Below are 24,248 nucleotides of genomic sequence, written 5' to 3' on the forward strand. Positions count from 1 at the left end.
GGGAGAGTTCAGCAGGTGGTCTAAGACAAAAGCCTGGGCAGCCCCTTCTCCATGTGACCTGATCTTTCTCTTGCCGGACACAGGGAGACCTGGTCGCTGTTGGAGTACTCTCTGGGAACAGGAATTTTGAAGGTCGAGTCCACCCCAATACCCGGGCCAACTATTTAGCCTCTCCACCCTTGGTGATAGCCTATGCGATTGCTGGGACCGTCAGGATCAACTTTGAGAAGGAGCCACTGGGTAAGATGTCCGTTGTGTGGCTGTCCTTGTTTGTTTGTTTGTTTTCTGGTGAACTTGAAAATAGTACTGTAGGGAAAGTAACCACTTTGGTTAATAAATAACGAGGCATAGAACTAACAAAGATGAGGAGAGTCTTTTCTTTTTTCCCCCATACATGGCGAAGACAGAACTGGAACAGACAAGAATCGACTGAAGGACGAGGGATGACAAAAAGAAATAAATCCGAAAAGTCAGAGAGAGCATGCTATTCTGGCTTCTTCCCCAGTTCTGTTTCTAGCTCCTGCTTTGATCTAATGCGGGGCACTGTTTTAACGTATCCAATGTAGGAACACGTCCCAGGTAGTTCACCTTCCCCAGATCTGGAGAAATGACGCTTTGTTTCCTTTCCTCTGGAGGTCGCTGTGTCCTCCTCCATCTGTTCTCGGTAGATTAAATAATATGAGAATAGCACCCCTTCAGTTGAAATTACACTAGAGCTATAGCTGATGCTCATTGTGTGTGGACTGGATATTTGCAAATTTGCCTCTTCACTAAAATGTTCTTTAGCCCCCAAATCAAGACTTGTCTTGCCTCCATGGCCATTTCCGGACACGTACAGAGGGGTGAAGACTTCACTCCATGTGCGCGTTCTCAGCTGCAGCCAAACGAGGCAGGGCTCTGCCTTCTCCTCTCATCTCTCATACTGTAAACACGTGTCCTGTCCATGCTCTGTGTAGTGCCATGTTTTTCCACATTTTTGTGGTTTTGGTGATTTCACTTTTTTTTTTTAAGATTTTATTTATTTATTTATTTATTTGACAGAGAGGGAGACAGCCAGCGAGAGAGGGAACACAAGCAGGGGGAGTGGGAGAGGAAGAAGCAGGCTCCCAACGGAGGAGCCCGATGTGGGGCTCGATCCCAGGACTCTGGGATCACGCCCCGAGCCGAAGGCAGATGCCTAACTACTGAGGCACCCAGGCGCTCCATGGTGATTTCACTTTTTAAAACAGCCCCCAAGCCTAGTGCCAAAGTGCCGTCTAGAGTACGGAAGCCGAGGAGGCTGGGGGTGCCCTGTGGGAGGCAGACTTTGTTCAAGGCATGAGTTGTAGTGCTGCTGGCTGGGACTTCGGCATTAAGGCATGAGCAAGATGTACTAGGTAAGCTGTCTTGAAGCAAAGCACACATAAAGCGAGGTTACGTGTTGATCGGGCGCCAAAAACGTTGTGAGGAAAGCCTGTCAGGAGCCTAACACATCCCCCGGCCCCAGGGATTCACGCTTCACGACACAGAGTTTGCATGGACTTCACAGAACGTGTCTACCATGGAGAACGGGATTTGATTGGATGGATTCATGAAAATGGGGTATTAAATGCAGTTGTTCTCCTTAATTAACTTGTTTTCCGCAGGGGTCAATGCAAAGGGACAAGAGGTATTTCTGAAAGACATCTGGCCAACCAGAGATGAGATCCAGGCAGTGGAGCGGCAGTACGTGATCCCTGGCATGTTTAGGGAGGTCTACCAGAAGATCGAGGTAAGTCCCCACCCGCTCTGCCCTCACGGGTCCAGGGGACAGCCACCCCTTTGTGGCATCTCTGCAGACCCCGAGGCCGATGACAGTGGACACTAAAGAAAGTCACATTTCTTTCTTCAGATAACAAAAGAAGTGGTTCTCAGTCCTTTTCTCCTGTGACTTACTTACATTTTCACACACCCCACACTCCCAGACGTTCCCAGATTTGGACAAGGCCCCAGATTTGGCCGCAGCCCGAAGCAGAGAGGCCTCAGGCTGGGTGTGATTCCTAGCCAGCTCTCCATAACCCCCCTCCTCAGACCCCTGGCTGTTACGTCAGCTGTGGCTGAGGATCCCTGGTGTCACCCTAGAATGTCACTGAGGTAGCGTTCGTTGGATGGATGCACCTCTCAGAATTATTTGGATGCTTAAAAAAATTTAAAAAGCCACTGAGGAAAAAGCACAAACTACTGAAATAAATAAACCTTTCTGTGCATTTGACAAATAGGGAGAAAATGTGTGGGGCTCAGTATCGTTTTCCAAGACCCTTAGATGTTATTCCTTTCTCTGCTCTCTGTGTTAGGCTGACCAAAGGAACGCTGACTGGGGCTTGGGTTTGACGTAAGAGAGCAGACTCTCTGGGGAAGAGGGTCCGATGGGGATCATATTCGTGCATTATGCCCTCCCACAGGTTGCACATCGGGACATGGTACGAGCAAGTTTGTTGGGTGCTGGGTTAAATGCATTTCTCCAAAGGCTGAGGTCATGGCCCCGTGGACGGTTCAAGCTGACTTTAATGCTTAGCAGCTGTCACTTGCTATCCAGGGTCCACGTGACCTGGACATCTACTTCCCCAAATCTTCAGAGAGTAAATGATTTCCCCTTTGGTACAATCTGGATTATTGTCTCCTAAGTTATATTATGTCTATGGATAAGTTATCTCCTGCTGTGCAACAAATTATCCCAAAACTTAGAAATCGCGCTTATTAAATCTCATGGTTTCTGCGGATCAGAAATCATGTGTGGCTCACCTGGGCGCCTCTGCCCTCACAAGGCTCCAGCCAAGGTGCCCTTTGGTGCCGCAGCTCATGGGAAGGCTCAGCTGGGGGAGGGCCCACTTCCAAGGCCACCCGAGTGGTTGTTGGCAGGATAATAATGCCTCACAGCTGTCCGACTGAGGGCCTCAGTTCCCCTCAGTTCGCTAGAGGCCTCCCCCATTGCCTTGCCCAGGGGTCTCTTCACAGCTCACAGCATGGTCCTGGCTTCCATCAGAGCAAGGGGGAAAGGGTGAGAGAGACAAAAGGCAGTCTGTTTATAACCTGATCTTGAAAACGAGTCGCCAGGCTCGGCCCACACTCAGCAGGAAGCGATCGCTCAAGGGTGTGCATGCCAGGAAGGTCGGGGGCAGGTCCTTGGGGCCATCTTCGAGGCTGCCTGTCACAGTGTATATGTATTTTTAAGTCATCTGGCATGACGTCTTAGTGTAAAGGAGCCCTTGTGTGTGACTAGAATAAGAACTGTTTTGGTTTGGTTTTACTGAAGTACAGTTGACCCACAATGTCACATTGGTTTCAGGTGTACGGTATCGTGATCGGACACCTGTGCATTACCCAGGTGTAGCTACCGTCTGTCACCATTCTACACTATTACAATACCGTTGACTGAATTCCCTACGCTGTACCTTTTCATCCCCATGACTTCTTCATTCCGTAACTGGAAGCCTGTACCTCCTCCTCCCTTGGACCCCTTTTTGCCCAGCCTCGCACCCCCCCTCCCCTCTGGCAACCATCAGTTAGTTCTCTGTGTTTATGGATCTCTTTGTGCCTTGTTTGTTAGTTTTGTTTTTTAGATTCCACATATCAGGGAAATCATGGCGTCTGTCTTTGACTTTCACGTGGCGTACCTAGAGGGTACTGTGCTAAGAATGATTTTTTATTGTGCTCTTAGAATATATAGTTTCTGCTTACATGTCAAACTTTCCTTAGAGTGGAATGTGATTAGATTTGCTTTTCTTTCTCTTATCTTTTTTATTGTTTGTAAGACCGTGAATGAAAGCTGGAATGCCTTAGCAGCCCCATCGGACAAGCTATATTGCTGGAATCCCAAATCTACATACATTAAGTCGCCGCCATTCTTTGAAAACCTGGTATGACTTTTTTATTTTAACAAAATAAGTTTTTCAAAATGTTTCTTTCTTTATAAAGTCTACTTGATTACCTTCTACTCTTGCTTTAACTGCACATTCCATTGAAAGCTTTACAAACCCAAGCAGACAATACTGGGGAGAGTTCTGAGAAGCTGGGGTATTCGGCTCTAGTGGGCTTGCAGCGTCTCAGTCCTGTGGCTGTGCAGACACGCCGTGGCCGTCCCGTACCACCTGGACATAGACTCAGAATAGTCTGAGGACTGACTGTCCCAGCAAAACATCCCTGGGCCTGCTAGATTTAAACCTTATACTCAATGGGGCGCCTGGGTGGCACAGCGGTTAAGCGTCTGCCTTCGGCTCAGGGCGTGATCCCGGTGTTATGGGATCGAGCCCCACATCAGGCTCCTCCACTATGAGCCTGCTTCTTCCTCTCCCACTCCTCCTGCTTGTGTTCCCTCTCTTGCTGGCTGTCTCTATCTCTGTCAAATAAATAAATAAAATCTTTTAAAAAAAACAAAACAAAACAAAACAAAAAACCTTATACTCAAAACAACAAGGGAAATCTTACTGATGACTGATGATCAGGAGTCTATGCTCCCCTGGGTGGGAAGAGGAGGGGAATAGAAGTCAGGGTTCTAGCTGTCCTCAGCATCTGAGTTCCCTGGATGTGGACACAGAGAAGGTCATTTGCGGCTGCATCTCTGTGTCTTTTGAGGGAATAGTCCCAATACTTTGCCTCCCTTCAAGGGTGGGATGTGAATGTTTTGAGTAAATTCACCTAGCTTCTCTAAGCACCCCTGATAAAATGAAAAAACCTAGAATTTTCTGTGCAACGATGTAGGTCTGTCATCCGGTTCAGGGCCACGGAAGACCGTGGAAACTGTGGAGACTCCCTTGGAGACTTGCTGGAGAAAACCTGAGCCGGCGCTAACTTGCTGTATTCTTTGCTAGACTTTGGATATCCAGCCCCCTAAGTCTATAGTGGATGCCTACGTGCTGTTAAATTTGGGGGATTCCGTGACAACTGACCACATCTCTCCGGCTGGAAATATCGCGAGAAACAGCCCCGCCGCTCGCTACTTAACTAACAGAGGGTAAGTGTGAGGGGAAGAAAGACTGCAAGGCAAAAATGGAGTGAGTGAGGCCAGTATTTTCACATGTTCTCTTTTGAATCAGACACTGGTTTTTCATCAGACCTTGAGGCTTGAAAACCAGTCATCCGTTCTGTGTGCTGCTTCCCAGCGTCCTTGGGAGGTTCCGTCAGCACAGGAACCCCAGCAGAGGGGACCTTCCTTCTGCGCAAGTGTCCCCCTTGGAGTCCGGGCCCTGCTCTCCGCCGGCGGCGTACTCGGCGGGAGTGTCCCCTGCCCTGCGCTGCTGCCGATGCGTCCAGTGACCGGTCCTTCGGTCACAGACCGACTTTAACGGGGACTGCACCGTATTACCTACTGTGCTCTAATACGCCGACAGTGATCGGAGTCCGTGCCAGATCGGACGTTCCACGAGAATCCTCTGGAAGAGAAACATTCCTGGCTTCTGTCCGCACCTCCCGTATCAGCGTCTTCAGGGATGGGCCCAGAGCTAATCTAAGAACAAATCCAACACCTTTTTTGTTCTTTCTTTACTTCTTTCCTTTTTTTTTTTTTTTTTCGGTCACTGGGAGAGGGAGACGGCCTTGGCCCCATCTCACTTCCCTGGTGGCTGTGGTGTTTTCTTCACGCCCCTCGGACCTACTGAGCCTCACTCAGTCTCTGCCCCCTCCTGGTGCGCCCTATGCGACAGTCACCTTCAGAGCAAAAGTATCGCACGTTCCCCAGAGATGGGAGTGCCGTGAGTCTCGGAACCTAGCCCACCTCTAGGGCAGGGGATGCACACGGGTCTATCTCAAGATTTTTTTTTTAACATGGGGCGACAGCTGTATTAAAGGTACAAGGACTTCCTGCACACAGACACCTGTGGTAAGATTGTGAAAGGACATGACTGTACTTTGAATGGGAGACCTAAGTGCATCATTGAGCAAACAAGGACAGGTGATATTTGAGAGGGGTCAGCGAATCCCTGTTCTTCCCCCTCCCCCACACCACTGTAGCTACACTGGCGGCTGCCTTGTTTGTTGAATGTTCCGGGCAAGGCCAAATACCCTTCTGCCTGAGAGCCTTTGGTTGAGCTGGCTGTTTTTTCCTCTTGGATGCTCTTCCCCTAAATATCTGTCCAGCTAACTCCCTTGCCAGTTCAAGTCTTCCTCCATGAGATCACCCCCACCCACCGTACTCCTGTTCCCTTCGTCTTGATCTACTTTTTTCCCCTCAGTTATTAACCACAATCTAGTAACACTTATGTAAGATGCTCATTTTTGTATTATGATTATTTCTTTGTCTCCACCTTTTAGAATGTAAGCCCTGCAAAGGCAGGAATCTTCATCCTCAAGCCCCGAAAACAGTTCTTAGCACATAGCTGGTGCTCAATAAAGAGTTCTTGAATGAATGAATGAATGAATGAATAGGAGAAAAGGATTCACAAACAAACAGAGAAACATAGAGGTTGAGGCTGGAGAAAGAAACTAAGGAAACAAGCAGTGACCAATACTTTTTTTGGTTGGTGATTGTTGACACTTTTGAGACATGGACTTTTTAGGGAATTGAATGAAAAGAAGTATCATACTTTCCCGGAAAAGTGCACATATCCTCAACATATTCGGGATACAGTTTCAGGAGTTTGTAGACACGCTCACCTGCCCCTGAAGCCTAACCTCTCTCAATCTCTAGATCACATCTCACTGTGAGATCAGATTACCCCTCACACACACGTCCTAGCATTTTAAGAAACAGCCCAGTGAGCTGATCGCTGTGTTAATTGTAAGATGGTCCTGCTGTCATAAAGTGTCCTTTCACTGGGCCCACAGACAGGATTTTTCTTTGTTTCAGGACCAGGAAGAGCTGTTCTGCCTCTTCGGCAGTACTCTGATTTTTATCTCATGAAAATTGTAAATCATGTTGCCATTCATGTGTCTGCCCAGTACCTTGAGTTCTTGATGACTTGGGGACAAATGTATACCTCCTTCCGGTTTGTTCACAGAGTGTATTTTATGTTGCCATCACTCGTGGCTCCACCTGACTGGCCCACACTGATTACTCTTTTGATTTCCTTTTTCTTACCCATTTTTATATTTCATCTTCTGTGAAGCTTTCTAGGCTACCCAACTGAATCAGTAAAATAAATACTCATTAGAGTTCCTCTTGGTTTTTCTACCCAGATTTATAAAACTAGCAGTTGACCCTGGGAGAATGCTGATTTCCCCCTTTCCTTGCCCCACCTCTGACCTCTGACTCTGCCCTCAGCAGAAGATACAGGAACAGCTTTCCTGCCTTGGAGAGCGATGCTTGGTAGACTTAGATATCTAGGTCTGTGGTTTCTCTCTTTTCTTGATGGAAGCTAAGTTTTATCTTTGCTCAGTTCACTAACCTAACTCCTTTCCTGTTTGCATTATTAGCTTGACTCCACGAGAATTCAACTCCTATGGCTCCCGCCGAGGTAATGATGCCATCATGGCACGGGGGACGTTTGCCAACATTCGCTTATTAAACAAATTTTTGAACAAGCAGGCACCACAGACGATACATCTGCCCTCTGGAGAAATTGTGAGTACTGTGTCTTTGTCAGGCTCTGCGTGGTTGGGTATTTACACAGTCGCTTTCCTTTGGGTCTCATTTTTTCTTCATAGCCCCATGCTACCTCTTGTTTCGAGAGAGTTCATCACGGGTAGAGATGCCCTTTAAAGTTTTACAGCTTTCTCTTCCTGCTTAGAGGTCCTGCTTCATGATGTAACTAAACCTCATTTCCTAGGAGTTGAATTTACAAAGCCTCTGGGTGAAATGTCATCCGGTCAGAGTATTTGAGGGGGAACTTCCAGGTTAACGTAGAGGATATTTACCAACAGGTGCTATTGTGTGACTTTATTAGCATTTAATTTAAGTCCCCATCCCATGAGGAGAAGAAGGAACGTAGAGGCCCGCGAAGGCCTGCGAAGGCCTGCCTGGGTCCTGACGGGAGCCATTTTCAGTTGGCCTGTCACGGTTGGCACTGTTCGTTCCCAGAGGGGAGGGAAGCAGCTTGTGAGAGGTGGGAGAGCCTGCGCCTTGAGTCCAACCTACCGGCTCTGGAGCCTTCAGCAAGTTATTGCCCTCTCTGAGCCTCATTTTTCTGACCTGCAAAGTAGGATATCCATCCTGTAAGGCTCTGAGGCTTAAGCTTAAATGGAATGACGTGTATAAAACATGGACGCTGTAATGCTGCTTGAGAACTGTTTAAGTTACTTGAGAAATCACCCTCCTGACTTACTTAAAATAATAACAGCCAGTACTTACATGGAACTTACTACATCCCACGTACTGTTCTAAGCTCTTTGCCTATGTTGACTTATTTAATCCTCATAACAACCCTTTGAGGGAGATAACTGTCCATCTTTTAAGATAATAAAAATGGAGATTAAAACCCAGGGAGTCTGGGGGCACCTGGGTGACTAAGTTGGTGGAGCATCCAACTCTTGCTTTCAGCTTAGGTCGAGACCTCAGAAGCCTGAGATCGAGCCCCACAACAGTCTCCACGCTAGGTGTGGAGTCCGCTTAAGTTTCTCTCTTTTCCTCTGCCCCTCCCCCACTAAAATCAATCAATCAATCAGTCTTCAAAACAAAACCCAAGTAGTCTGGCTCCAACATCAGTGCAGTTTGCCACCACCCACACCACCTCACTTGTAACAGATTATATTTTGGTAAAGCAAACCCTTCATAGGTAATCACTGATCACCAGGACCCAACATAAAGTCAGTGCCAGTAGGTAGTTGTGCAGTGAAGAGCAAGGAAGGTAAACAGACTATTAAAGATACAGTTAGGTGGTGGAATGCCCAAGAGACAAGGGGAAAGATGTGCAGTGTAGACACTGGGGGGGCCTCCAGTGTCCTGACTGTCATAGTGAACCTCACGTATTTACAAGCCCTGTCATGACACAGAACTTCTGGTCAGAAGTTCAGGGCCTCATCTTAAATAAGGAGACAGAATCAGAGATGAACAGACATTTGAGCCAAGCCTTGAACTTGAAAGATAGACTTAGACAAAGAATGGGGGGTGAGGGGCACAGGGGAAGGGAAAGAAAGATAATGCAAAGAGTAGAAGAAAACGAAAAAAAGATTATCTTCTCAGAGTGATGAAATGATTTTCTGTTGGCGTAATCAAAGGACAACAAAGGGCTCTTGATAAAAAATTAATAGTAATTTAGAAAGAAAAAAAGGCTGTTAAAAAAAAAAGCCCCCAAAATATTTCATAGGAAAAGTTGATTAGTTGAGAAAATCTCTCAGAATATAGAACAGAAAGACAAAGGAAAAAATAGAAAGTATAAGAAAATTAAAGACTAAAAGGAGACTCAGCATCTGACTAAACAGAGATGCTAAGAAGAGAAGAGAGGAAATTATCCGGGAAGTAACACAAGGAAAATTCCCCGACTGCAAGATCCGACTCCACATGACAGCCACTGAATACCCACATGATTATGGAAGACCAGCTCCAAATCACATCGGTGTGAAGTTAGGAACAGCAGAAATAAGGGGAAGATCTAGAAACTTCCGAAGAGGGAAAAACAGCTTCTGTGCGATGTGCTGGGGATCAGCAGTGCTCAAACCAATGCTGGAAACTTAGACTGGCTTGTACACCAAAATCCCATGTCCTGTGTTAAAGTAATAACACATTCAGATTCAAAAGCTTTAAAGATACTCCTCAGTCCCTGTCTCAGGAAGCCACTTGGTGAGTGCTTTCTACCAAAATGAGGGAATAAGCCAAAAAAGGGGAAGATGGAAGATTCAGGAAAAGGAAATGCAGGGAATCCCCAGGATGTTGGTGAAGAAAGATTCTTCCGTTACAGGAATGCACCATCTCTAGAGAAGAATCAGTCCAAATTAGAGTAGGACTGAAGCTCCAGGAGAGAGATTCCATGGAAAAGATTTTTACTTTTTTTATTATTATTTTTTTTAAGATTTTATTTATGTGAGAGAGAGTGCATGAGCAGAGCGAGGGGCAGAGGGAGGGCTCAGTCCCCCAGGACCCTGAGATTATGACCTGATGAGCCACCCAGGCGCCCCCTTGGAAAAGATTTTTTAATGACAGACTGCCTGATACATTTGAATGTCTTTAGAGAAGGTTTGTACTTTAGGCAGAGTGTTTGGGGATTAATTGATGGACTGGGACATAGAAATAGGTAAGTACACACACAAAAAGAAAACTATTAATTCCAGTGGAATTTTTTTATAATCACCAAGAAAAAGAAATCAGAGTACATTACTTGACCCAGCTACAAATAACATTCACATAGTCAAAGTAGTGCAAACACTAAATATTGACTTACCCAAAATGTATGACATAATTATATATTGGGAAGCTGGGGAGAGGGGACCTAGCGGAATGGTAGTTAAGAGAACTAAGGGTGCCTGGGTGGTTCAGTCGGTTAAGCATCTGACTCTTGATTTCAGCTCAGGTCATGATCTCAGGGTCTTGGAATCGAGCTCTGCGCTCAGCGGGGAATCTACTTCAGGATTCTCTCCCGCTCCCTCTGTCCCTCCTTCACTCATGCATGCTCTCTCTCTCAAATAATAAATAAATAAAATCCTTTTAAAAAGAGAGAACTAAATCCCCATCAAAGCAGGAAATTGATAGATAACAAAACTGGAGAAATGGAGAACTGGCAGTTTTAATATAATACTGGAGATACGGAGGCACAACAATGGAAGAAACCACCAAATTTTGTTCCTCTTAAGAGAGGGAACGTGCAGGGAGCCATTGCTTTATAAGCTCCCCAGATTTGGGTAACAGCATGTGCCACTAACCACAGGCTCCGTCAGCCCACCGAAATAGTAATTTGTGAAAGCTCACTTGAGAGGTTGATTATATACCTTTCTAGAGCTGCTTTTGAAGGAAACCCTCTCTTGAGGGATTTTTTCTTTTTCTTTCTTTCTTTTTTTACTTAAGTAGCCAGGAAGAACAATTGTTTCATATCACCAGCAATGATACCCAGTGTCTTCATGAAGTCTTGGCACAGCAGAAGATTCAGAGTTCTTGTGAGAAACAAGTGAAGCTGTCTGTGAAGACGTTTCTCATACATACCAAAATATCCGTTAATCCTCTCCTGTCCCTTACCGATCTGTGCTTCCACCGGTGTTTCTACTGTCTCTGCCTTGACCTCCTTGTAGAAGGTGACTAATAAAAGTTTGCATTTTGGGGCGCCTGGGTGGCCCCGTTAGTTAAGCAGCTGATTCTTGATTTTGGTTCAGGTCGCGATCTCAGGGTCCTGGAATCGAGCCCTGCGCCGGGCTCTGCGCTCATCAGGGAGTCTGCTCGAGGATTCTCTCTCTCCCTTTGCCCCTTCCCCCACTCGCACTCTCTCTCTTTCTACCTAAAATAAATAAATGTATGTATGTTTGCATTTTATATAATTTCAGAACATGTCACCTTCTTTGTGGTTGCTACCCTTCTCAAATGACCATCCCTGAGTCTCTGAGACTGAGTCAAAACCCAGGTTTAGGTGGGATTCTCTGTTTTCTAAGCTTTAAAATAGTTTAATCAATGGAAGAGGGGGGAAAGTCTGATCTACTTTCTTTTTTTCCCTTGATGCCTTAGGATTTGAATGTTTTTCTAAAACCAGGACAAAAACTAGGCATTTCAGTTAAAAGAATATAAAATTCATTGGTAGGGGTGAATAGATGGAGTTATTAGAGATTTGTAAGCCAGGCCACTGTGGGTTGAGTTTTCTGTTGGCTTTGTGTTGACTCGGGCCTGTGCTTCCCACCAGGTCCCACTGGCCCATATCACACTCTGTGCTGCATCTGTAAACCTTGCTTTTCTCTTCCTCAGCTTGACGTGTTCGATGCCGCTGAGCAGTACCAGCAGGCAGGCCTTCCCCTGATCGTCCTGGCTGGCAAAGAGTACGGCTCAGGCAGTTCCCGAGACTGGGCGGCCAAGGGCCCTTTCCTCCTGGTGAGTGTGACGAGCAGGGATCCCAGCAGGCAGGCTCCGGAAAGCATGAGATGCTTGTTCTGCTCCTGCTTCTAGGGTCTGCCTTTACCTCGCTCGGTGAAGGGTAATGTAGAGGTGAACTGGTTCCTGAGATCACATTCTCGTATTCTGGGAACCATGGATCTTTGGGGGTGTCTGTGGAGCAGTTGGGAGGAGGGTCTGTGAAGTCTCTGAAATTACTTTCAAATGTGTGTATGTATGTCTTTTTTTAAGGGAAAAATGGTGTGGTTTTCATAATATGCAGGTTGAGGACCGGGGATGTATTTCAGGTCATTGTCCCAGGAAGACAATAAGCCCGGGCCGCTGCTCCCATGTTGTCCCTTAGGAGGGTCACAGGAGGGTAAAAGTAAGGAGCCTCTGCTTGGACAGACTTGGAGAGTGCACTTTTTACAGTGGCTTTTCACTGCCCATGAGTTGGCTTATAGACCCTCAAGGGAAAAGGAAGCTCTCTCTGGATGTAGACAGGCAGCTCTTCAGAACCTTCGGCCATTTCAGGGCCTGAGCCCCATGAGGTGTCCCCATGGAGGGGCGGTGCAGGGAGCAGATGGCTTGTACCTCTGGAGCGTCCGCTGGCCCCGAAAGCAGGGACGAGTCCTGCTCAGCTTGCATTCTCAGGGTTGGGTAAGAGGACTTAGCTGGTGCCAATCTCAGTGATGTATAGCTCGAGCAACTTAAACCTTGGGGAACACCACATATGGTGATGTCCACATGTACATAAAGGAGGCGGGGTCTGGCGGGCTGCCCTCCGGAAGTCCAGGCTTCGGTAAATCTCTTTGAACATCACCCCTATGGCTTTGTTTTGTTTTTTATCAACCATTTTATGCTGTGGGGGGGGACAAAAGATGTTCTCTGTTTACTTGGTAATATATCAAAGCCTGCCTTCTCTAGAAGCTGCTGAAAAGAACCAGAGAAATTACAGAAAAGGAAAGGGTTTTAGGAATGGGTCGGGAGCTGGCAGTAGAAATGCAGCCAGTGGGGACCATAAGAGCTGAAGAAGGCCAAGAGAGAGGCGCCTAGGCCCTGGGCTTCTGTACAGAACGGCTCCAAGTTCCAGCCGCCCGGGCTGGGCCGCTCAGCAGTGCTGGGCTCTCCACACGGCAGAGGGGGCTGGATGACTGGTCCGCAGCCCTGTGCAGCCCTGACGCAGCGTAGGGACGTGCATAGTACGTGTTTATGAAGCTGCCCCTCCCCCTCAAAGTGAACACGTGCACGAAATATCTCCTGTTCTTGAAACAGGAATTGCAAAAGCAGCACATCACTTCCTTTCTCTGTAGTAGGTTCTGAAAGTTGCTTTTTTCAGTTAAGTCTTTTGTATCTGCACCTCATCAAGGGAAATAAAAGAAAAATTTTTTATGTTTTTTTGCGGTGTGGATTCCAGATACAGTGGAAGTGCACTAGGAGATGTATCACAAAGCAGCCAAGTGTGTAGTCAAGCTGCATGGGTTCAAATACCAGATACTACCACTGACTGTGTGGGTGAAGAGAGGATGCTGGTAGCATCTACCTCCTAGGGTTGGTGGAGGCTGGAATGAGAGAATCCACTTTATTATACTGCCGGTACATTGCAGACAGTCAGTTCAGACCAGCTGCTTTGTTATTTATAACTAGAGTCACTGTTTATGTAAACGACTCATTGGTACTTATAAAGAATTGGGGTGTGAGAGGAGTTCAAACTTAAGAAGCCTTTTGTAAAGTTTCTGTGGATCTAAAGAAAATGGGAACTGTGTCCAATGTACTGTCTTGGCTCCTCAGGGAATCAAAGCGGTCCTGGCTGAGAGTTACGAGCGCATTCACCGCAGTAACTTGGTGGGAATGGGGGTAATTCCCCTCGAATATCTCCCTGGGGAGACTGCAGACACCCTGGGACTCACAGGGCGGGAACGGTACACCGTCATCATTCCAGAAAACCTCACACCACGAATGAAAGTGCAGGTCAAGGTAAGCCGGAACCTCCCTGTGCCAGGCCCAAGTAAACGGGACCGTGCGTTCATCACCAATCCCGTGAGAAGGAAATGAGTGGAATTTGGAAGGAAAACAGTCACTCAGCAGGGGTGTGTCAGACCTAGGAGTTCTGCTGGACCTGCTCTGCCTTCACAACACAGCAGGACACCTGTTGATTGATGACTTATTTCTGTTTACTCATGGACTTACCATCAGTTCCTTTCTTACTCCCCAACCCCAACCAGCCCCACTGTCTCTTCTGACTCCCAATCTCTCTTTAGCCCAAAGAAGAGTGTTAGAAGCTCGGAGACAGGACATTTTCACATGATCTAAAAACACCTTTTTATTTTCAAAATGCGAACAGACACACCCATTCCTGAGCCTCACCGCAGGCCCCAGGGTTTGATTAGCCCAAAGGTAAAAGTGACAGTTCCCGAGGTGAGGTGAGGTGAGGCAGCTGCCCAGCGCTGAGGTCCCAGGGTCAGCAGCTGGACCAGCTGCCTAAGGGACAGCCTTAATGAGACTTCTGCCAACCCACAGCTCCCAGAGAGGGTCTAGAAAATACCATCCCTAGCATCACTGGTAGCTGGTGCCCCAAGAGACCTGGTCCTCGGGTGTCCGTCACCTCCATCTTTCGTACCCCGCGGGCTTTACTGTGCAGAGGAGTCGGCTGGGGGGATCTTGTCCAAATGCAGCCCCCGGTTCACCCACTCTGGGTGGGAGCCAGGACAGCACGCGCCCCCAGGTGCTGCTGTGCGGACGTGTTCAGGGGCAGCTCTGAGGGCCGGGTGGGCGTCCCTCCTGACAGCTGCCTGGCCTCCCCCACTGGTTCTCCTCTACTTCTTTGTCGTCACAGCTGGATACCGGGAAGACCTTCCAGGCCATCCTGAGGTTCGACACAGACGTGGAGCTCGCTTATTTCCACAATGGGGGCATCCTCAACTACATGATCCGCAAGATGGCCAAGTAGGTCAGCCGCGCCGGGGGAANGCTGGATACCGGGAAGACCTTCCAGGCCATCCTGAGGTTCGACACAGACGTGGAGCTCGCTTATTTCCACAACGGGGGCATCCTCAACTACATGATCCGCAAGATGGCCAAGTAGGTCAGCCGCGCCGGGGGAAGCGCCTCTAGCCCTCGGCGCTCGGTGCAGAGACCCCCGCCTGTGCCGGCCTCGCGCTCGGCAGCACGAGCACCGAAGCAGCTGGCGCCACTCCTCCAGGCACAGAAGGAGCAGTTTCTACTTTCTCTATTTTTGTGAATCTTTTTCTCTTTTCCTAGAATTTGGAAGCTAGAACGGTGGGAGTGTCAGTGGTGCCAGATAGAACTTGAGCTTGTCTGTAAAGTCACTGATCACAGAATGTTGATTTTTCACTCTTGGCCTGTTAATGTTCGGCTGGACACAAATAAGTCTTGTCGGAAGGCACCCCCATCCTCGTTCCTGCCCCTGTTGCCCTCTGCTCCGTGAAACCTTCCCTCGAGGGTCCCAGGTCTTTGCATATTATGCCAGTGTTAACTGACATGGCAGATAAAAACGTTCTTGCACCGCAAATCACAGCGGTGACTGTGATTCTCCCCTCCCCTTTTTCCTTCAGATGAATGATCCAGACACCTCGTGGACAGGTCAGATACTGACATTTTTTGATTATGTACCTTTTGATGGATCAACACTAAAAAAAATGTGATGTTTTCTTTTACTCTCTTCAAAACTTTTCCCCAGAAAATTTTTCATATGTCGAGAGGAGAACTTTGGAGGTGGTTTTGGAGACTTAGAACATTTGTAATTTGAATAAGATTAAATCTATTTTCAAGGAAAANCAACACTAAAAAAAATGTGATGTTTTCTTTTACTCTCTTCAAAACTTTTCCCCAGAAAATTTTTCATATGTCAAGAGGAGAACTTTGGAGGTGGTTTTGGAGAGAGACTTAGAACATTTGTAATTTGAATAAGATTAAATCTATTTTCAAGGAAAACTTGTTGACTTTGGAATTGAATTGTGTTGTGTGTGAGGCCCTAGTCTGTAATACTTCAAGCAGCGCAAGTCTCAGACTGTGGCATCCCGAAGCCGGGGTGACCTTGAAGTTCTGCTTTTACAGCCGCATCCGTACTAGACGGGGGAAGTGGCCGAGCTGAGGACCAGGCCTTCGCTGCCCTGGTCGGGAGCCGATAAGAAGGTAGCGGTAGCAATAATGTAAGTATGGCGAGCAGACATTTTTTTTATTTTTGTGTCCTATAGTTAATCTGCTTATGTTCATCACTGACATCGTTTTGGGGGCGCATGTCTTCGTCTGCTCCGGCTACCATAACAAAATACAGACTGGGTAGTTCAAACATGTAAAATGTTTTTTCTCCTAGTTCTGGAGGCTAGAAGTCCAAGATCAGATTTCTAGCCAATTCATCTTCTGGTGAGAACTTTCTTCCCGGTTTGTGGACAGCCACCTCCTTGCTGTGTCCTCGTACTTGTTTCCTTAACACGTGTGTGAGGAGAGAGAGGAGGAGCTGGCTCTCTGGTGTCCTGTAAGGACGCTACTTTTATCAGATCAGGGCCCCATTCTTATGACCGTATTTAACCTGATCACTTCCTTAGAGGTCCCATCTCCAAAGAGATGCAGTGGGGGTTAGGGCTCGAACATGAATTTTGGGGGGACACAAAAACCATGCAGTCCATAACAGGGCACCTTATAGCTCACAGGTTGATCTCCTTGTAATGAATTTTAAATCTCGAATTTAGCACTCAGGGAATGTGGCCTGGCCATCCGAGCACCCAGGATTGAGTCCTGCCTCTACGTCTTCCAAGATGAGGGCCGGCGTTACTGAGCATCCCTGCCCCTGAGGTTCCTGGGACCTAGCTTGTGCTCCTAGGAAAAGATTACAAACAGAACCTTGTTGTATAAAAAAGCCTATGACCTTCAAATAAGGATCAGTCCTAACATAAAAACACAAAGAAGGGCAGAGAAAACAGAACTCTGCCACCTTGGCTCTCCATTACTGCGCTTCTGGGGAGCTGTCTAGCCCCTCGCATTCAGTGGTTATGTGGAGACAGATTCTTGTGGCTACGACTTCCAGAACGGGTCCCTTCGCTTCCCAACCCCTCTACCTCCAAACGCACCCTCCTCGATCCTGTTCGTTAATAAATGTCTTGCCCAGTGTCACACCCTGGCCCACAACAAGACTTTCTCAAGAAGGCACTAGTCCTCTCACTCCAAGCTAAATGTTTGCCGTTCTTGCTCAAGGTGCCTGCCAGTCCTCTTCCTCTCCATGGGTTTCTCATCTCCTTTGTTAACAGTTTTCCAAATCCGTTATGCCTGATCCCTCCTAAGAAACCAAGCATTCTTTGGTGTGCACCCTGTGTTAACCGACAGACTGACTTAATACAGCAAATAAGCACATGTGTCTTTGGCTATGGGACAGCCATTAGTAGGTGACAGTAAGCTTGGGGAAGGGTGTAGTTGTCATGACTCATAGTGCTATTAGAAGCACAACTCAAACTGGTTAAGCAAAAACGGTAACAATAATAATTGGCTCATAGAACTTGAAGAACAGAGGTAGCTACAGCCATAGGCTTGACTGGATCCGGGGACGCAAACTCAGGTTCCCTCCCTATCATTTCTCCTCTGATCTTGCCTCATTCTTTTGGGCTGCTCCAGGTACGTGGGGATATGGCCACCGGCAGCTCTGGGGTAACAGTTAGTAGTTCGTGATCTTAGAGATTTATCTCCCAGTATTCTCTAGGCTAAAGTTGGGAGTTTCCAAGTCACCAAAATGAAGAACCATATTTTGAGCCCAGTTTCCCTTTCAAGGTTATGTGAGGACAGTGGAGTACCCGGCAGGGTTATGTAGAAGCAATGTAGACTGACTTCTGGAAAAACAGTAAGGTTCCCTGGCTGCTTTCTGAGGAAGCTGTTAAATGTCATGACCGCAAACAGAATTTAACAGCCAAATCATTTTTGTTCACCCAGACACCCTAATTATCACTAACAAAGATTATATAATTATAGCTGATAGTTTTAATAATTTGCATCCCAAGAACAGAGGCCTACATATTAAGTGCAGATCTGCTGAGGGAAATGCGTAGTTGTATTCTGTGGTATAATACGAGACTACCTGGTGTGATCCTGAGATGAACATTCCAGTTTGGCTCGGGTTGTCTGCTCCACATCAGGGCTGCCCACCACAGGACGGAGCGGTGCCCCGTGAATAACAGGGTTCCAGGGTCAGCGTATGTGGGAACCACTGAGTTAAAGGGGTCTTGTTAGCACAGAACTGACGCAGTGCCACACAGTAACAGTTAAGGTGTCAGTCACTCACTCATTTGAGGGGCGGGCTGGCAGCATTTGGTTCAGGAGCCTGTCTTGACCGCGGAATGTTTTCATCAGGGCATCTCACAGCGTGTGTTCCACAGGCCTTGCTTGAGGAAACGCTGACTTGATGCTTCGTCTTTTAAATTCAAGTAATAATATCAGTTTTACCCCCTGAAACTAATACAGTACAGGTTAACCAAATTGAATTTAAATTTGAAGAATTTTTTAAATAAACTTAAGTAATCATATCAGTTGTAAGGACAGGAATCAGAGTTTACAGCCCTTATTACATAATCAGGCATTTGACTGAAGGCAACTTCTCATTTCAGGTAAAACACCCATCACGGTGTCAGCACTGGCAGGAACCATAGAGAAACAAAGTCCGGCAGGTGTGTAATGTGAACCACCTGAGGAACTTCACAAAGTACACGTGGCTGGACACCCGGCCAGGACGTCCTAATGGGGGTGGGGCATGTGCCCGTGAAAAAGACTCCCCACTTGGTTCGGACATACAGCTTTTGACCTAGAAATCCAATGACCAGCATTTAGGCATCAGTCAGGAGTTTGCAATTCTTCAAACACTAAGTTTTTTGATTCATTAAATAGTAACCGAGTGCCTAACTCCGTTCCAGGCTCTGTGCCTGACAGTGTGGCTTGACTCAGGGCAAAAATCCAATAAGGAAATTCTAAGATTTTTTTTGTTTCACCTTCAGTCTGTCTTCTGTTGGCTGAAGAGAGGACTATTTACCTTCATCCAAATTGGACCATTTAGATACTTGAAAGAACTTTTCTCAAATCTCCAGTAGGTGTTTTAAACATCCTATTAGATTTCTTGAACAACAGCATCCAGACAAGGCAATCACAAATAAAAAGAGATACTTGTTGAGACTGTGATTTATATATGTTTGGCTTTCATCCCCATTTCTGGCACTGAGCTCCTACAACCCACCTGTGGAATTTCCTAAGTGACTCAAGTGACAAAGGTGTCTCTTGTTATGTTAATGACATGACTTGGACCACGCCTACAGATGGGGCTGGTTGCCAGTGTGATTCTAGGGCTGGAACTCTGTCCCACCCCCTGACAACTGGGGAGTGGAGCTGGAGGTTGAATCAATCACCCATGGCCAATGATTTGGTCAGTCATGCTTATATAATGAAGCTTCCATAAAAACCCAAAGGACAGGGTTGGAGAGCCTCCACTTGATGAACAGGTGGAGATTTGGAGAGGACGTGGGAACTCCTTGTCCTTTCCCAGACCTTGTCCTATGCATGTCTTCCATCTGACTGTTCCAGAGTTATATCCTCTTCTAGTAAACCGGTGATTAAGAAAATACAATGTTTCTCGGACTTCTGTGAGCTACTCTAGCAGATTAATTAAATTCAAGGAGGTGGTCATGGGAATCTCTGATCTGCAGCCTGTCAGTGAGAGGCACAGGTGGTTACCTGGATTTGCAACTGACGCCTGAAGTGGGAGGGGGTGGGGCAGCCTTACAGGACTTAACAAGAACAATTTCAGTATATTAAGGGCAAAAGTCAGTTTATGGTGGAAACACTTCCAACGTTTCTTTCATTCATTCATTCATTCATTCATTCCATTGTGTACTGAGTGGCCACTGGGTGTACAGTGACGGTTGTGAAAGGAAGCATAGGAAAAGAAGTTAAGGCNTAAGGGCAAAAGTCAGTTTATGGTGGAAACACTTCCAACGTTTCTTTCATTCATTCATTCATTCATTCATTCATTCCATTGTGTACTGAGTGGCTACTGGGTGTACAGTGACGGTTGTGAAAGGAAGCATAGGAAAAGAAGTTAAGGCTTTTTAATTTTTCCCAAGTACTTAGAGCTCCATTGGCCTACAGAGCTCTGATGCACTTGTGCTTTATATATGTGATGGAGTTCAAACTGCTGAAAACAACAAACAGGGTAAAGTTAAGTGACATACTCAGTTTAATACAAGCCTGGGTGAAGTATCTTCACAGTGGTACAACTGATCCATGATTGTACCCACTGGGGCTGATTTCTTCAGTCAAGGTCATCCATTCCCTATAGCTAAAGACTGAGGTCCTGAGGTCATTTGGACATTTCTGCAGCATCAAAGGGTATCTTCTGCAAAGGAAAGTCCCTCCACTTTGCATATAGTTTCTGAGCTCCAGTAGCAATATCTTCCACCACAAAGCTTTCTATTTTTATAACTGGAATCTCAAATGTCTTGTACTTCACATGGATTCCCCAGTCATGGCTGCAGTCCTCTCTGGAACAGAAGATCTTTGCTGTCTTCTCGAAATACCCAAAGCTCTTTGGTTTGGGGTGTAATTTACTCACATAGCACTTCCTAAAATCATCTCCAACCACAGTGTAATGGCAGTCCTACAGATGAAGGGATTTAATAACACACAAAACAGAACGTTAGAACCAGTACAGAACTGTGATTTTAAAAAACTGCACGACAATCTGAGATGAAGAGCAGGTAGGATCCCACTTATTTTACAGATGGGGTAAGAAGGAAATATGCATTCACCTGAAGGCCAGACTAGAATCCATGCAACTTGACACCTACTTACAACGGTGGAGGTGAGGGTGGGGGTAGGGATGCAAGGGAGGTGATAGGGGCCATCTCATGAAGAGGAGGACTAAGAAGTTTCCAGGCAACCGAGCTTCTGAAAGTAGATACTCTTTATTAATTCAGAAACAAAAAGGGGTATTTGTTGAAGCTCTCCAAAGCCTGCGTTTACCTGACAGGCACAATCCAAAGGATACGGAGAACAACAAAGGGTCAGTGTGGATCTGCAGAGGGTCACAGACTCATGTGTCCAGAGGCTCCAACTACAGTCAGCCTCGGAGTAAACCCAAGAAAGGCCACTCTGTACACAACAGACGCAGACCCAACATACCAGTGCCTCAGGAAAACAGAGTCACAAAGGGCCATTTCAATAGAAAACTGCTCAAATGGGAGCTGAAAGGGCCCTTTCTAGCTAAAGAAGTAGATTCATAAAGGCATGGGGATTTGCTAGTATCACCCTTAATATTATACTTCTCGCTCAAACAGATGGACTGATTAGAGACTTCAGCTTTCCAAAGACCAAAGAGAATCCCAGTAACTCATCATCTGGACCAGCCTTCCCTCTATCAGCAGCAATGGAGTTACAGCCAATTTTTGTCTTTAGAGATTTTCCTATCCAAAATTTTTCAGAAAAAAAAAAAAAAGGGCAACTAACCAGCAGATGTTTTTAAAATAAGGAGATATTTTCTTTCCATTATAAAAGTGATCCATATCCCAAAAAGAAAGTTTAGAAAACATAAAATAGTAGAGAGAAAAAATCATGGAGTCTCACTGCAAAATAGTAATACATTTTAGTATATTTCCTCTAGTCTTTTTTTCTGGACAAAGATAATTTTTTAATGTTTTTGTTGTTGATGGTGATGGTGGCATTGTCACTATTATTTCACACTCCTAAAGTCACAGCATATTTATGACTTTGTATCCTTGCTATTTTTTCCACTTCACCATAGTTTGTAAGAGATCATTTCATTATTAATAAACTTCACTTTGGAATTACTTTAGATTTATAGAAAAAGTGCAAAATTGTCCAGACGTTTCCTGTATCCCCTTCACCCATCTTCCCTGAATGTTAACATCTAACATACCATAATATATTTGTCAAAACTAAGAAATTAGGATCGGAACATTATTATTTACTGAATTACAGATTTTACCACTTTTTCTAATTAATAGTCTTTATCTGTTCTAGGATCTAGCTCAGGATACCCCATTCATTTAGCATGACCATTATTTTTAGTGACTACATAATATTTAATTAAGTGGTTTCTTTTTCTTCTTCATTGTTAAGGGTTTCCTTTCAAAACTTTTTTGGGTTTTTATAATATCATGACCATAACAACAAAAAATAAAAATTTTTTACTATAAATATCAAATATCTCACGGATAGAGAGTAAGCTTTAATTAGTGCTGACAAATGACCCAGTGCTCTTTGCTCAAAGGCTGCTTACCTCCACCACTCTGATGTCAGCTGTGTAACACGCAAAGCCCTTGCACTTTCTGCAGAGCAGTTTTTTATTTTCCTTATCAGGTACACGTTCTACTTTTCCTTGACTATCCCTGATGAGTTTTTCTTGAATCTGTATCTGGAGAACCTACATGCAAAAACCCAAAAAACAAAAACAAAACCCACCTCGTCAGTGTAACTGTGTAACTAGGAGGTGTATACACATGTGCAAACACACACACACACTCACGTTTATTATCATTCATTCATCTCCAACTTCCAAGAACATATGGCACCTGGCTTTGTTTATAAAAATCCCATAGATAATTTTATTGGGTTCTCCTAATTCTTTGTTAGTCAGTGTTTAACTGTGATCTCCAATGAGCTTTTTAATTTTTGCATCAAAGATGCCCACAAGGGGGCGCCTGGGTGGCTTAGTCGGGTAAGCAGTGGGCTCTTGGTTTCCCCCTTGCTCATGATCTCAGGGTCCAAGGATCAAGCCCCACATCAGGCCCTGTGGCCAGCAGAGAGTCGGCTTAAGGACTCTCTCTCTCCCTCTCCCCCTTCATCTGTCCCTCTGCTCTCTCACTCTCTTGCTTTTTGCAATAAATAAATCTTAAAAAAAAAAAAAAGATACCCATAAATTACTAAAGATGTTCATAAAACAGTCATGTGACCCATGCTTTCTACTTTCGTATTTGGCAAAATATTTTAAATCCTTCATAAATAAATATATGCATTGACTGTTTCAGGATAATTACACCCACTTCTAGGGCAGAGACCCACTAAATGGAACAGCAGGCAGAAGAGTTCCCATCACCTAAATCTTTTTTCTCTCTCCCCTTACAACCACGGAGAGTACTGCTGATCTACAGTAAAGTTAAATGCATGTAAACTATGACTGCATTCTATTTCAAAACTTAGGGCATGCCTAAGTACAACTAAGAACATGGACATTATAGGGGCGCCTGGGTGGCTCAGTTGGTTAAGGTCTGCCTTCAGCTCAGGTCATGATCCCGGGGTCCTGGGATCAAGCCCCACACTGGGGAGTCTGCTTGTCACTCTCTCTTTGCCCCTCCCCCCACTCGTGCTCTCTCTCTCTCTCTCTCAAATAAATAAAATCTTAAAAAGAAAAAAACCTGGACATTATAGATAAAATAAACCTAAGAAGGTTCAGAAGGGTGAAGAGAGGAAGGCAGACAACTAGAAATCACAAAACCCTAAGAACAAAATGGTGGTGAACAACCTGGTTTTCTTTTCACTTCATATATCCCAGATTTGGGGCTGAAGGAACTGGCAACCAGAAATGCCTACAGACACAGATAAAAAAGTGTCTCAACAGAAGCCTACTCTGTGTAGCCAAAGCACCAGGAAAGGGGCAGCCTAGCAAAACAAAAGACTTTCAGACAATAGCTGTTCTACTCCCGCCAAACATCAGAGAATAAAACAACTGTGGCCTAACCCCAGTCCATGCCAGCGAAGACTGAGGGGGCACTGAGATCACCACTTTGCAGAGCTGTAACCGGCATCTTGACACGTCTTCCTAGTGGTGTCAGAGAAGGCCAGGGAGGGAGCCACACTCTCAGCCCTGCCACACAGTAGCCGCCCTTGCCTGTGATGTCAATGGAGACCCTGAGGGGAGCCAGGATGCCCAGCCCACCCACGGGATGACCAGCCACCAACAGGTCCCAGCCACACTGGTTCTGGGCTCCCTCTCTTTACCACCGCTGCCTGTTTTCTATGGCTGTTAGGGGAATCCCAGGTGATATTCAACAGATGTTTAACCTGTTTTTGTCTCATCCCACTCTCATCCTGGTGAGCTGGCTATAAAGAGTCTGTGTCTGGCTGAGCCTCCATCTCCCTCAAAAGGCTTTTACTCTTTTTCTCCTGCCACACATGAGTCTACGTGGTTGGTTACCCAGTGGAAGAGAAAAAAATTATGGCATGGGCATTAAAGCTATTATGGTTTTAAGGACTTTACTGCCAACGTCAACACATGCTACAAAATGGGAAGATGACTGTGAAAAACCTCTATTCTCAGTAAAATTCAGGACGAAAATTAAGAGGAACTAAA

The 24,248-nt window shown here is 45.9% G+C and overlaps 2 protein-coding genes across 3 annotated transcripts in view; one reads left to right on the forward strand and one right to left on the reverse strand.

Annotated features, from left to right (window-relative positions):
• The window catches only part of ACO1 (aconitase 1), a 57,045-nt gene extending 41,358 nt beyond the window's left edge, over positions 1–15,687 (forward strand). Inside the window, exons 14-22 of one of the 2 annotated variants that reach the window (XM_034664004.1) lie at positions 84–240; positions 1,626–1,750; positions 3,771–3,875; positions 4,827–4,969; positions 7,366–7,513; positions 11,768–11,890; positions 13,682–13,867; positions 14,727–14,840; positions 14,976–15,687. In XM_034664004.1, the coding sequence (XP_034519895.1) occupies positions 84–240; positions 1,626–1,750; positions 3,771–3,875; positions 4,827–4,969; positions 7,366–7,513; positions 11,768–11,890; positions 13,682–13,867; positions 14,727–14,840 (1,101 nt within the window). In that variant the 3' untranslated portion in view covers positions 14,976–15,687. Of the gene's footprint in view, positions 1–83; positions 241–1,625; positions 1,751–3,770; positions 3,876–4,826; positions 4,970–7,365; positions 7,514–11,767; positions 11,891–13,681; positions 13,868–14,726; positions 14,860–14,975 lie in introns of those variants that run through there. The other variant, XM_034664005.1, reaches the window with a different exon arrangement.
• Positions 15,688–19,974: 4,287 nt separating this feature from the next.
• DDX58 (DExD/H-box helicase 58) overlaps positions 19,975–24,248 on the reverse strand; it is a 36,830-nt gene continuing 32,556 nt past the window's right edge. The window contains exons 17-18 of the mRNA XM_002928266.4: positions 22,179–22,322; positions 19,975–20,537 (exon numbers count right to left, since the gene is read on the reverse strand). Of these exons, the coding sequence (XP_002928312.1) occupies positions 20,241–20,537; positions 22,179–22,322 (441 nt within the window). The 3' untranslated portion in view covers positions 19,975–20,240. The remainder of the gene's footprint in view (positions 20,538–22,178; positions 22,323–24,248) is intronic.

This window comes from Ailuropoda melanoleuca, chromosome 7, assembly GCF_002007445.2.
Source record: "Ailuropoda melanoleuca isolate Jingjing chromosome 7, ASM200744v2, whole genome shotgun sequence".
Classification (NCBI taxonomy): domain Eukaryota; kingdom Metazoa; phylum Chordata; class Mammalia; order Carnivora; family Ursidae; genus Ailuropoda; species Ailuropoda melanoleuca.